The following is a 12064-nucleotide window of genomic DNA, read 5'->3' on the forward strand; positions in this document are numbered from 1 at the left end:
TGTGGTGGAGAATCTGCAACTGAGAGCGCACAAAGAAGAAAACGGACACTAGAATCATGTTTAATGCGTGTACTGGTATACAGCTCTAAAAATCAAGAAAATCTTAAGTTACACTGTCTAACATCAATTTCTACTTATAGAATGCAAATCCAAGTGAGTACATGACAGAAAAGAACAACCAAGAGAATCGATCAAAAAGCGACAGTGCTGCTCTAAGTTAGTCATGCTCACTGATGTGATGAGTGGGGGGTGGTCTTGCTGCCTCTAAAGAAACGATACAAGCAAGTGACGACCCCTGACGGTTACTAGACTTCATATCACTGCACAGAAACGGGACATCTGTACCATAATCGGCAGCAGCGGACTAAGAGCAAGCTGAGGCGCTTTGAGCCAGCCTGACAGCACGGCGTCCGGCATCAGAGGCAGAGCTGCGCGTTTCTTTCTTAGGTTTGCTAAAAACAACACGAGGAACACTTGGAGCGAAACACTGCTTAATAATTGTTTTACAAAGTATGGCCGGACAACGACGGTCGAAGCACTCTTATGCAGTTATATATCAAAGGCTATTCAGGCAAGAAGACCACACGGTTGATCTGGTCGCGTAACAAAAATGAGCTTTTAAACTCCTGATCAAATCCAGTCTTGTGTGCAAAGTCTTGCCTCCTCAGATCTCCCTTCCGTTAGTGAGCTATGAAAGTAATTCAATGTCAGTTTAATTCTCTTAACGGAGAAAAAACCCTGTGATATTTCAGATTCTTATGTAAGGTTGATATTGTACGTCCTAGCCAGCGACAGCGTTAATCTCCCTGCAACATCTTTAGAAACTCATTTTTTAAAAAAAATAGACATGGCTTTACCAGCCGACTCTTCCCTTTTATCTATAAAAACTCCGACAGCAATATTTACAACTTTGAGGAGATAGAAAGTAGCTTCTGTAGATCAGCGTAGGTTCCCTGCCACCAAATCTACTGTGGGATAACTCCCATAAAAGCACGTGTCAAGAGGATTGTCACAGGAGACGTCTCCCGTTGCAGGTTTTTGTGAGGTTGAACGAGGAACTGACGCTGCACTATGTACAGGCAGTGTGTGTGTGTGCGTGTGTGTGTGTGTGTGTGCGTGTGTGTGTGTGTGTGTGCGTGTGTGTGTGTGTGTGTGTGTGTGCGCGCGCTTGCACTCAGGGTGGAATAAGGGCTTTTGCAGTTGGTTCTCTACAACCTCCAGTCAGGAGCAGCAAGTGGACTCACACTGACGACTGATCCCACACCTGCAAACACAGATTAAGAGCAAAGGTCAAAGCGTGTCACTGTGGCTTAAACATCATGAATAGTTTGGTGTTGTCTGTATTTACTGAAGAGCTGCAGCATCAGTTGTGAAACTAAAGGTGAGTAGCCTTACTGGATATGTATTTAAATGAATCGTACAAACATGATTTACTGAAGTTTACAGCAAACTGCTAAATTTAACAATAAAGCTTGTCTTATTTTGCACCTGATCGCTGCTGCTAGTAATATTTATTTGGAACAGCAGGAAGGAAGCAGGGAATCCCAGTACAAGGTGCATATTATAGGGTTTTTTCCTCAGCAGTGTGCATGCACACACTTTGAAGGTGTTTTTTGTTTTGTTTTTTCCCTGTTTGTTAGATTTTGACTTCTATTATCAGATTTGTTACACACTATATAAAAAAAAAAAAATGTCTCAAGAGGCAGCCCATGATGTCTGCATGTTACAATACTTAATATTATCTATCCTCAAACAGGGCAACTGAGCCTCATTCATATTAACCTTAAAAAACGAGAAAGTAATTTCGTTTTTTGAATTCATTTTTTTTTTTTTTTTATAAATTTGTTCTTTACCTGCTCTCTCACCACTGGGGGTTGCAGATGAATTTGTCTTACACAGCCTGGAGTATTTTAATAAAATCTGCCACTCTAATCAGAGGTGATCCTTTTCCTGATGCTGGGCAGTGACGCAGCTTTTAAATTCACGTGGCTTTCTCCCAGTCTTACTGAACCCAGCGCTTAAAGCACAAACGCATTCATGTAGTATTTCTCTGCATCTCTACACATCAGCTGTTTTGCCTTTAGCCTGTGTTGTGTACTTCACCTATAGTTCAGCACTTCATCTGCAGACAGTAACTTGTTAGATATGGAAAAAGATATCCAGCCTATTTAATTCACTCATTCATTTCAATTCAGTTTTATTGACAGACCCTATAACGATTAGCCTTCCTCATAGCACACGCATGTGTACACCAGTCTGCAGAGTCACTGTGTTAAAATCAAAATAACCTACTGTGTGTGTGGTTATGTGCACAAATGTATCTGTGCTGAGACAGAGGTTTGTAAAAAAAAAAAACAAACAAAAATCTAGAGTCTGAAACTCCAGCAGCAACACTGCAGCACAAAGACTTTCAAGCAACTTAAAGAAGTCCAGACGCTTTTCTTTGCAAGCTCCTTTGACTACGATGACCTGGATGACTGAGAACCTTCACAGACATGCAGCATAAAGAGCAAGGTTTTTTCTTGCAGTCTTCACCAGGATGACCTCAAACATGCTGACTAAGCAGTAAGTTTGCTCTTTATAGCACAAGCGCTGCTGGAGCTTGAGCCTCTTCAGAAGACTTTGTGAAAGCGCAACAGTTTCCACACTTTACAGATATAAACTGTATTTTTCTGCACATTGACAGAAATAACCGGGGAGAAGACATCTGGAAACATGTCAGAATGATGTATCCACATTCAGCAGAACAGCTTTGTGTTGCCATATCAAGAATAGGACTGTTTTTGTCTGATCAAATCCAAGGCAGAACATACTCATTAAATATTTGGATGCCCTTTCTACCAGAAGGGCAGTTTGATTTTGTTCATAATAATCCTTAGCGCATCCACAGGCCGACCGGAAACTTCTGCATACCTTGTTAACAGGTGCGAGCTGGGTTCGGACAGAACCAGCGTGGAGTCGACTGCTGTCTCCGAATCTTCCAGGAGACCTCTCCCTGCGGCTGTCCAACACCCTGCCCGGTGACTTCTCCCGGTCCAGAGGCCGGGCAGGAGACTTGTCTCTTCTGAACTCTGTGCGGCCCTCCCGATAACGATGTGGGGTGCTCGGCTCCCGATGCAAGCCGTCATGGCTGCCGGGGCCTGAGGTCAGACGCTTAGAGATGTGCTCTGTGTAGGTGGGTGGACACCGCTTACTGGGACTACTGTTGACAACAACAACAAAAACACACCATGGATGGTAGCAGACATAGCAAAGCCAACCTTCCAGTGATTTTTAGCAGACAATACAAGCGCTCAGGACTTTTTGGGTGATTTGTTTTGTGTTTGAATGTTTAACTCACTCCGACTGTCACTGAAATATTTTTTTTCTTTGTTTAAACTGGATTAAAGTGAGCAAACATGACAGAGTGAACTGACCCTCGACTGGACCCGGTCCTCTGGAGCTCCCCAGACTCTCTGATCAGACTTCCCTTACAGCAGATGACCCGCAGTTTGTTCTGGTAGGAGGAGGCGAGGTAAATTGCCCCAGAGGAAATAGCTGGGCCCAGGTAACGTGGATTTGGAATATCTAGGTGTGCCAGCACTGTAGGACTGGAAGAAAAGACCAAATTGAGGGAAATGCAGCTGAGAAGTAAACTCAACGAGTGTAAGATGTGGCACAAAGAGGCCACTGTGTCTCACCCCAGAGCAGCGTGCCCCTGCACCTCGATGACATCCAAGGAGTTGAAGTAGGTGACAAACAGGTAGGGCTCTCTGTAGGCTGCAACAGACGACACACACAATTATTTAGTTATTTAGTGGATTTGGTACAGTTAATGGTGTGTGTTTTTTTTTTTGTTTGTTTGTTTTTTTTAATTCAATGAGAGAATTAAGATGAAAGAAACAGCAGTTACCAAACGACAGAGGCAAACGGCTCCACTTGATTTCCTCAGTGCGGCTTCTTCGTCCATACGAGTCCACGAACACTCCAAACTCTGCCACAGAAACATTTGCTGCACTCTTCATCATACTCTTACAGACAAAACACTGTGTGCAGACAGCAGTATTTTAAGCACACTTTTATAATATAATAGCTTTAATCCCGAAAAATGTTATTCAGCTTATATACCCAGATTAGCATTTATTATTTATAGATGTATACCTAGAATAGACATTTAGAATCAGTAACCTATCCCCAGTAAGTACATGTCTTTGGGGTGTCGGAGTGGTAACCACTATGCAACGAGTGCATTAAAAATCCTGGGACACTAACAGTTTGTGCTTCTGAAACTGCAGTACTACTAGCACAACAGGATGCATGTGTAAAACACATTCACCCAGCTGAAAATGTAAAACACTTGGAGCCTGAAACATGTTTCGATCTAGCCAGGTTAGAAGAAAAACCCCTTCTGTTGCACTGACTTGGCTAATCGTATCTCATGAGCTCATGGAGCTCAGTTCCTATGGATTTACCGTGAAAACACAGAAGATATTCCTCCTTCTGCATGCTGCTGGCCACCTGCATGATGGCGATGGGAAAACTGTGAGACGAGGCTGCAAACACAGCCGGGGCCAACGAAACGTCGTTCTTGTCCAAGAATTCTGCAGCGGAAAAAGCTGAGGTTAAAAGCCACACAGTGATCCAACAACCGTAAAATATCATCCTGTGACTGGCTGGTAACTGATTTGATCCTGGAAGCATTAAAGGCATAAAGAAGTACTTCACCCTCAAGTACAAATTGCTTCATTTCAATCTCGTAGAACTTGTTTGTGCCGATGATGATGCTGTAACTGGTCAGATGGATGCAGCTGCAGGGCTCCAGAGTTTCAATTTCCTGTGAGGTAAAGAATTAGGTGGTGAGGGAAAGCCAGTACTTTGAAGCACATCTAGTAGTAGAAAATGTTTTGAAGGTAGAAGATTTATCCACTTTAAAACCAAACGTTACCTTTGTTTGGTCAAAAGAAAAAAAGCATGACATACTTTCAACAGTATAACAGACTGTACTGTGTCATACTCACCTTACGAATGCAGTATTTGCTAAGATTTTCATTGTAGCGCAGAATGGTTATTTTGTTTGGCATTGCAGCACATATACAAGGCGTGTTGTCTATCTGTAAAGAGAATGCACACGCTCGTACGTACGGTCACATTTCAACCATGAAAACAGCATTCATGCAAAGACAGAAGAACTACCTTTCCTGCAGCAAACAGATGGCAGCCTTTCACAGTCTCAAAGATGTATGGAGCCAGTTCAGACTGGCTAGGCAGGTGGGACTGGGCCAGAGTCTGCTTCACTCTTTTAATCTCCACCAGACACAGCGCTCGCTCATCCCCTGCAGCACACAGACATTACACATAGCTTGTTCAAGGATAAAGACATTAGTCACTTTTAAGCCACCCTGCTGTCTTGTGTAACAAGATATTTACAAGTTTCTCCAAAGTTATTAGTATGGCAGACCAACCTTTCAGTTTAAATGATGCATAATAATTGCACTTCATCAATTATGCCAATTATTTGTAATGGCAGCAGATATTGACCTTTTGATTTACGACCGACACTGTGACTGTCTCAGCGAATGAAAATCTAGAGTCGACTCCTGCTGCTCAGCAGACATTTATTTTCTACTGAAAATACCAAAGCTGGGCCTCTCACCAACAATCATCAGCAGTTTCTCCTGCTCTTTGATGATGTAGATCTGAAAGACTGACCCCAGGCCAGGAATGTGAGTCAGGGAGTTCTTGATAACATTCAGCGCATACAGCCCCTCTTCAGAGCCCACCAGAACGATCTGCGGCACAGCAGCGAAACACACACAAAAAAAAAAAATTCAGGTGAACGTGGTGACATTTCAAACTGGAGCAACATGCGGCAAATCCTGGCAGAGAGCCCCGAGCATCTGCTCCATGCTCCAATACATCGTTCTTCTCCTGAATACACCTGCAACTGCAGATCATGTCATTTTCTACTGCTTAAAATGCACAATTAAGAAGTAAACATATTTTCTAATAAATATATATGTAGTTACATATGAATATCATTTTATAGCATATAAAACATGTTCCTACCTGATCTGTGAGCGGAAGGGTGCAGTTAATGTCCAGCCTGTCATCTCCCTCCAGCTTCAGCAGAGAGTTTCCCAGCAGCTTCTGAAAGAACAGAGAGGGGTGAAGGGTCAGCTGGATCACGACCTCCACGTGACCTTGGGTAGGAGGGAACAGAGGAGCAGGACGGGAGGGGCTGGATGGCTGGAGGACTGGGTTCAGAATCACAGTGTCAGACGTGGGACCAAGTCACAAGCGGTCTTCAGCTTCAGGTCACGGATAGAAAGTTATACTTGTTAGACCTTTAATAGCACGCTGTTTTATTCAGAGGCTCTACAGTACCAACGAAACGATGCTTTCATTTGTAATAAAGTAATTTTGTACCACTTGTCAGCATTAAAGGGAATAAAAGATACTTTTAATAAACATTAGCGACTCCTACGAAGCTGAGAACAAGATTTTACATTCGAAATGAATAAATGAAGTAAATATTTTGCCAGTGGTCAAGTACAGATTGCAAAAACGTAATGTTTACACAAATGATCAGAGTGAAAGGATCAAAGTCTACAAGCTCTACTGCGTTTAAACAAGAGTCATTATTAACACTAATCAGCATCACCGCCGGCTCCCTCATTACTGAGTCAGTGTTCCAGCTCATACGCTGCTGATATCTTCTACACATATACAACAGAATTAGATACATACAGCTGCAAGCTGAGATGAGAGGGTCAAGCAGATTAGGACAGTCGCCATAGCAACTTAAACTATTAATATTAAAAGGTGGCAATTGAGTCTGATAGGAATTTGAACTCCTTTAGGGATTGGGTAGAAGTACAGTAGCAAGCTTTAGGCCTCACTCGCCTGTGTACCCAATCAGCATCTGTGCTGATTTATATGGATGACAGATGTACTAAGCTCATGTCCATCACATTCATAGTGCTTATACAATTTCAGTGATTGGTCTATAAATAGAGTAAATTATGAAAAATGAGCATTGCCGTTTACAGAGTCACCCATAAGGTGACTTCAGATGAACTCCATGACTGACACATGAGGTTTCACTCGTCGTTTCACTCATATCAACCTGAATTTACAAGTTAATGAGGATGAGAAAAAATTACTTGGACAACATTAGTTTCATGTAATTTTAATATTACCACATTCAGCTCTAGATCTTGTCGTTGCTTTTTTCTTTTAAAGATTAGTAAGAATATGACTTGCGTCTCTTGGTTAAGTCAAGTGACTTGAGTCCCAGCCTCCCTCAGAGGAGTGTGCAGAAAGGGCAGAGGTAACAACGCAGACAAGTACACAAACAGGTAAAACTCGGCAGTGCGGTCCCTGCTCCTCCGGACAGGACAGCTGCAGAGATTCAACCCAAAGATGATCAGACATCTTGGCGAATATTTGTGTACTGTGGTTAGAAAAAAGGACATCGGAGACAGGGAAGAATATTTGAGAGTTTGTTCAGGATACAGCAAAGGATAGTGAAAGTGAGAAGTGGTCACAGCAAGTGAAGTGACAGCAGGGTGGGGGGCAGGTGACAGCCAACGAAATGACAGACTCATGCACTACAGCGTGCCTCGTGTAGGATGTGCAGTGCTCGTGTGTGTCAAAATGTCTCGTGTCTAACTGTTTACCTGGACCAGTGGAGACAGAACCATTTGTCTTTTGGACACAGCAGCCTATGTGTGCAGTGACACATGGGTAGGAATAGAGCAAATCGACAAAACACGCCCATATGCCGGACATACAATGTGTCACGATGAAAAAGCAACAAACACAGGCGAGAGAGACAAAGAGAGAGGAGAGAAAGAGAAAAGAAGAGAGAAGAAAGGGACAATTAATGACGCACGTAAGCGAAACTACCCGTTAAACTTTAAGCTCGAAACCTACGTCTTAAATAGTCTACGGAGGGGAAATCTGCTCATGGTGAACAGCACCAACACAGTCAAATATCATGTTTACGACCACAGACGCGACAGCTGTGACCACGGCCGGATATGAATTGAGTCAGGAGACATTAAAGACAGAGAGCGAGCTGCCCTGGGTTGCGTTCGCCTGCTCTGGAGATACTCACTGCGTCAGCCTCTGCCTTCTCCCGGGAGGCTCGGCCCGCAGCCACCACAGACTCCATCACAGCCACCCAGCGCTGTTTGTCTGGGAAACTGGGAGCCATGAAGTAAACAGCCTGACCAGGCCAACAGGGAGTGTGACACCGTGACTCCAGCTTTAGGACATAAGGAACATCTGACACACAGAGAGAATAAAGTATGACACGACTTCAAATGATTAATATTTGACAGACTTTTGAACAACATTGGGAAGGCAAAGGTTGCCTGGTACACTTCACATCTACCTGACTTGGCAGTGTTTGGTAGTTCAGATGCTCCCACTGCTCCATGAACCACCACCTCCCCATCTGACAGACACAGATCAAACTCCTCCAGTGGTTTCACTGAGTCTGAGCAACACACATAAGGAGATTCATAAGCACTGGTGCCCACTCTAATAACTTTCCATCTATCTAAAAATCCAGACAGCTAAACATGTCACCTTCTCTGGGCTCTATCTCATAGATGGATATTTTAGTCCCATCCAGGACCACATATTTCCTCTCCCAGCCCTGGCCTCGTTTGCCATTCCTGCAAAAACACAAGACGACAACAATACCACTGTGAAGACAGATGAGTGGATTTTACCAGACGGAGTATTATTGTGAGGGCCTATGAGGAGTTGTTCTCAGTAACATCAGGCCACCTGATCAGTTAGAGGACATGGGTGCAGATGTCACACAGTGGAAATTTGTATTTATCCTGTATATTGTTTTTATTCTGATTTTTAGTGTTTATTTATGAGTGTTGTTTTATTTGCATGGTTTTATTCTGTTTCTATTGCATGGTTTTTAGTGTTTTATGTGACATAGTTTTTAATCCACTGTGGACTGGCTACACATGGGACAAATTAGCTGATCGGGACCACCTGCTGAGGCATGGGTGTGTCCAGAGGTGGCCTATCAGCTGTGTAAAGACCTTTTAAAAGCAGGCTAGCTGAGCACTGAAGGAGAGAGGCCCCAGACTGGAAAGTTAATGCTAGATGGCCAGCGTGACCCGGCGACCCAGTCCTGACCTCATGGAATGGCAACAGTAGGAGACAACGCGTGTGATTGGCAGCAGGGCAGAGGTTTACCTGCATTTGTGAGTAGGGTCTCTACTGTTGTTTACTGGGTGCAGCTGGGTTGGGAGAAGGTCGCCATGGCCATGAGCCACGGCTGCTTCTGGAACCATTATTCTGGCCCCTGTTTGTTATTTTACAGGACACCGACGCAAGGGGAGCTGTGGCGGTGGTCGCATGATGGATTCGGGTGCAGAACGCAAGCTGGGCTGGGATATGATGGGCCAGTGGAAGGACAAGAAGATGGGAGGCTCTTCCTTGTCTGCCGAAGACGGGGCTGGCGTGAACTCTGCTCTAAAGCTGGAATTCCTGGCCTGCTGATGGACCCATAATGAACATGTGGCATAATTATAGCAGGGGGTTTTTAGTGAATGTAGAAAATGGTAGTTTTACGGGTTTTAGGATTGTTTTACTAGATTGACAACATTTTATTATGTACATTTTAAGGATGTTTTATTTGTGCTCCCTGGTCTAGTAATAAACTGTTTCTGATCAGAATGTCCTGCTTCATCTCTGTGCCCTGGGTATCTGACCCGCTTGCTCCCCCTTGTATTTTAAAGAATCTTTCTTTTTAGCAGGACATTCTGGCGCGACTGCTTTAGTGTTCCCCGTGTGTTACACATATAGCTCCCTCACTGTAGATTGACAGACTCCATATTGTATGGAAATGTATGTAACTCATGGCCCTTCCCAGATTGGCAGGTACTAACGATTGCTTCTTTAAGATCATCACTGATGTCTTTCCTCCTTGACACTGTAACACACACCCAAATGTTCCAAAACTTCTGCTTTTACAGCTGTGAGCATGTGAGTTGCTCTCGCTTGTTGACCATCAATTAATCAATATATGTGATTAGCAGCAGCTGGCTGCTACGTTCCCTCGTAATTGAGTACAGGTGGACTTTGTTTTTCCACACACTGTTTCTGCATATTGGCATATTGTTTGATTTATTACGTTTTTGTTAATGATGTATACAATATGTAAATCCCCTAATTTAGTATTTACTTAACTAGAAGATCTGCTAAAGACCAGGTGAGTCCTGAGATAACTTTGCCGTCTTGGGTGTCATTTCTTTTTCACATGACTGTACGTACGAAACATCAGATGTATAAAATGCTGTGTGATGTATCCACTCTTGTTGTCTTTTTTAATTTTTAAAGCTGTTTGTACGGACACTCCTCGTTTGTAAATCTCTACCGTTGTGAAATGTAACACATGTGGATGAAAAGATCAGATGCTCAGAAAAAATCACTGTTTGTAAACATGGCATTAAAAAAACAATAAAGAAGAAGCCAAATACACAGTAACACAAAGTGAAACTGAGAACTGGAGAATTACAGAAAAAAAGGCAAAAAAAAAGTTTTGAAATTTGTACTTTTACTACTACTAATATTCAAAATCTAAGGTTGATATTTATCAGACACTATAATGCTCTAATTTGTCAGATTTTGTTAAATCGTGTCTCACATTCATCTCATCTCACTGCTGGAGGTTTAACTCACTTAAAAAAAACGGGTATGTGTGAAGTCTGCACATTAGAACTGCAGATTTATGTGCAGCTGTTTCGGCAGGTGATGTGTAGGACGGTCTTGATATATAATAATGCAAGTGAGCAAAGACTGAGTCAGACACCACTGTGTCCACAGCTAACCTGGGCTGTTTCATCCAGCCCTCCAAGTGCATGTGTCCGCCGGCCTCTTTCAGCTGCTGGCCCGGTGCGCTGCTCTTATCTCGACACAGGCCCTCAGACAGATGCAGGGAGCAGTCACTGGACATCCCGCATGTGGCTGGAAGGCAGGGGGAGCATTTCGGGTGGCACAATGCATGGCATTCTGAGGAGAGAGCAGAGCGACACTACTGACACCGCCAGTCTAAAAGGAGAGCGTGTTAACACTATCAGCGTAAGGAGAATGCACAGTAGGTTTATCTGTCCATAAAAATGCTCTCTTCTTGTGAAAAAAGCTTGTGTTTGCCAACTGTTAAACATCTGCAAACCGTCAAAGACTGAACATTTTGTATATGTGTTCACTAATGTAAAGATTTAAAGATGAAATGCTGCTATTAAAACCCAGAATGATGACTTTCATTGTAAAACGGAAAACTTCAAAACACAGTCAGAAAGGCTAATGTCAACTTTGGTCTTATCACAGTTTTTCTGAATTGGTAAAACACTAAACTCCATTCTCTAAGCTATCAAACAGTCTTTTGGCCAAACCTTAAACACGGTTCAGGTACTTATACACGATTTGCAAAACTCATACACTCTGTTTTTCAAAACCTTAAACATATCCTTAGTCACTAAACACATTTCACATGTGTGTTGCAAAACTGTAAACACTGGCAGCAAAATGTGAGCACAACTTCAACACAGCTGTCATCTTTTACACACAGCAACTCACAGCTGAACACACATGTTTCTAATGATGTGATCAGACCCTCTGCAAGACTTAAAGATCTACGATATCAGTATGTGCGAGTGTAACCTGTAACCAGCGACTCTTCCAGTACAGTTCTGTGCCCATAGGCCTACTCTTACTGTTGGCTAGGTTGTTACAGATGGTACTCTTGCAGTACTGTAGACTATATTGTAATAGTGCACATATATCTGGAGTGCATATACTGTAAATACACTATTTCATTAGTCTGTCTTTCTGTATCACTACTTATCTATTATCTATTATAGAGTGTTTGAAATGGATTCCATGGAAACCTCCATGGGATATATTTTGAAAGATGAATCAGGATTCAGTCTGGCAAATAGAAGACGGAGAGACAGCAACATACATTTTTTCTCAATTGTTTACACACATTTCCTGAAAACATCCCTCATATTGTCAGAACTCTGCACACAAATCAAAAAAAACACACACA

The 12064-nt window shown here is 42.9% G+C and overlaps 1 protein-coding gene across 5 annotated transcripts in view; it reads right to left on the reverse strand.

Annotated features, from left to right (window-relative positions):
• Positions 1-44: 44 nt before the first annotated feature.
• citb (citron rho-interacting serine/threonine kinase b) overlaps positions 45-12064 on the reverse strand; it is a 44635-nt gene continuing 32615 nt past the window's right edge. For all 5 annotated transcript variants that reach the window (XM_085474575.1, XM_085474573.1, XM_085474574.1 and 2 more), the window contains 15 exons: positions 10845-11025; positions 8575-8663; positions 8378-8482; positions 8099-8268; positions 6046-6126; positions 5633-5768; positions 5173-5312; positions 4998-5090; positions 4705-4813; positions 4452-4580; positions 3893-3973; positions 3681-3759; positions 3417-3590; positions 2914-3202; positions 45-1264 (listed from right to left, as the gene is read on the reverse strand). In XM_085474575.1, coding sequence (XP_085330701.1) covers positions 1241-1264; positions 2914-3202; positions 3417-3590; positions 3681-3759; positions 3893-3973; positions 4452-4580; positions 4705-4813; positions 4998-5090; positions 5173-5312; positions 5633-5768; positions 6046-6126; positions 8099-8268; positions 8378-8482; positions 8575-8663; positions 10845-11025 — 1880 coding nt within the window. In that variant the 3' untranslated portion in view covers positions 45-1240. The remainder of the gene's footprint in view (positions 1265-2913; positions 3203-3416; positions 3591-3680; positions 3760-3892; positions 3974-4451; positions 4581-4704; positions 4814-4997; positions 5091-5172; positions 5313-5632; positions 5769-6045; positions 6127-8098; positions 8269-8377; positions 8483-8574; positions 8664-10844; positions 11026-12064) is intronic.

This window comes from Copadichromis virginalis, linkage group LG12, assembly GCF_057382275.1.
Source record: "Copadichromis virginalis isolate Kocher_CV1m ecotype Utaka linkage group LG12, C_Virginalis_male_GT1.1, whole genome shotgun sequence".
In the NCBI taxonomy this organism is placed as follows: domain Eukaryota; kingdom Metazoa; phylum Chordata; class Actinopteri; order Cichliformes; family Cichlidae; genus Copadichromis; species Copadichromis virginalis.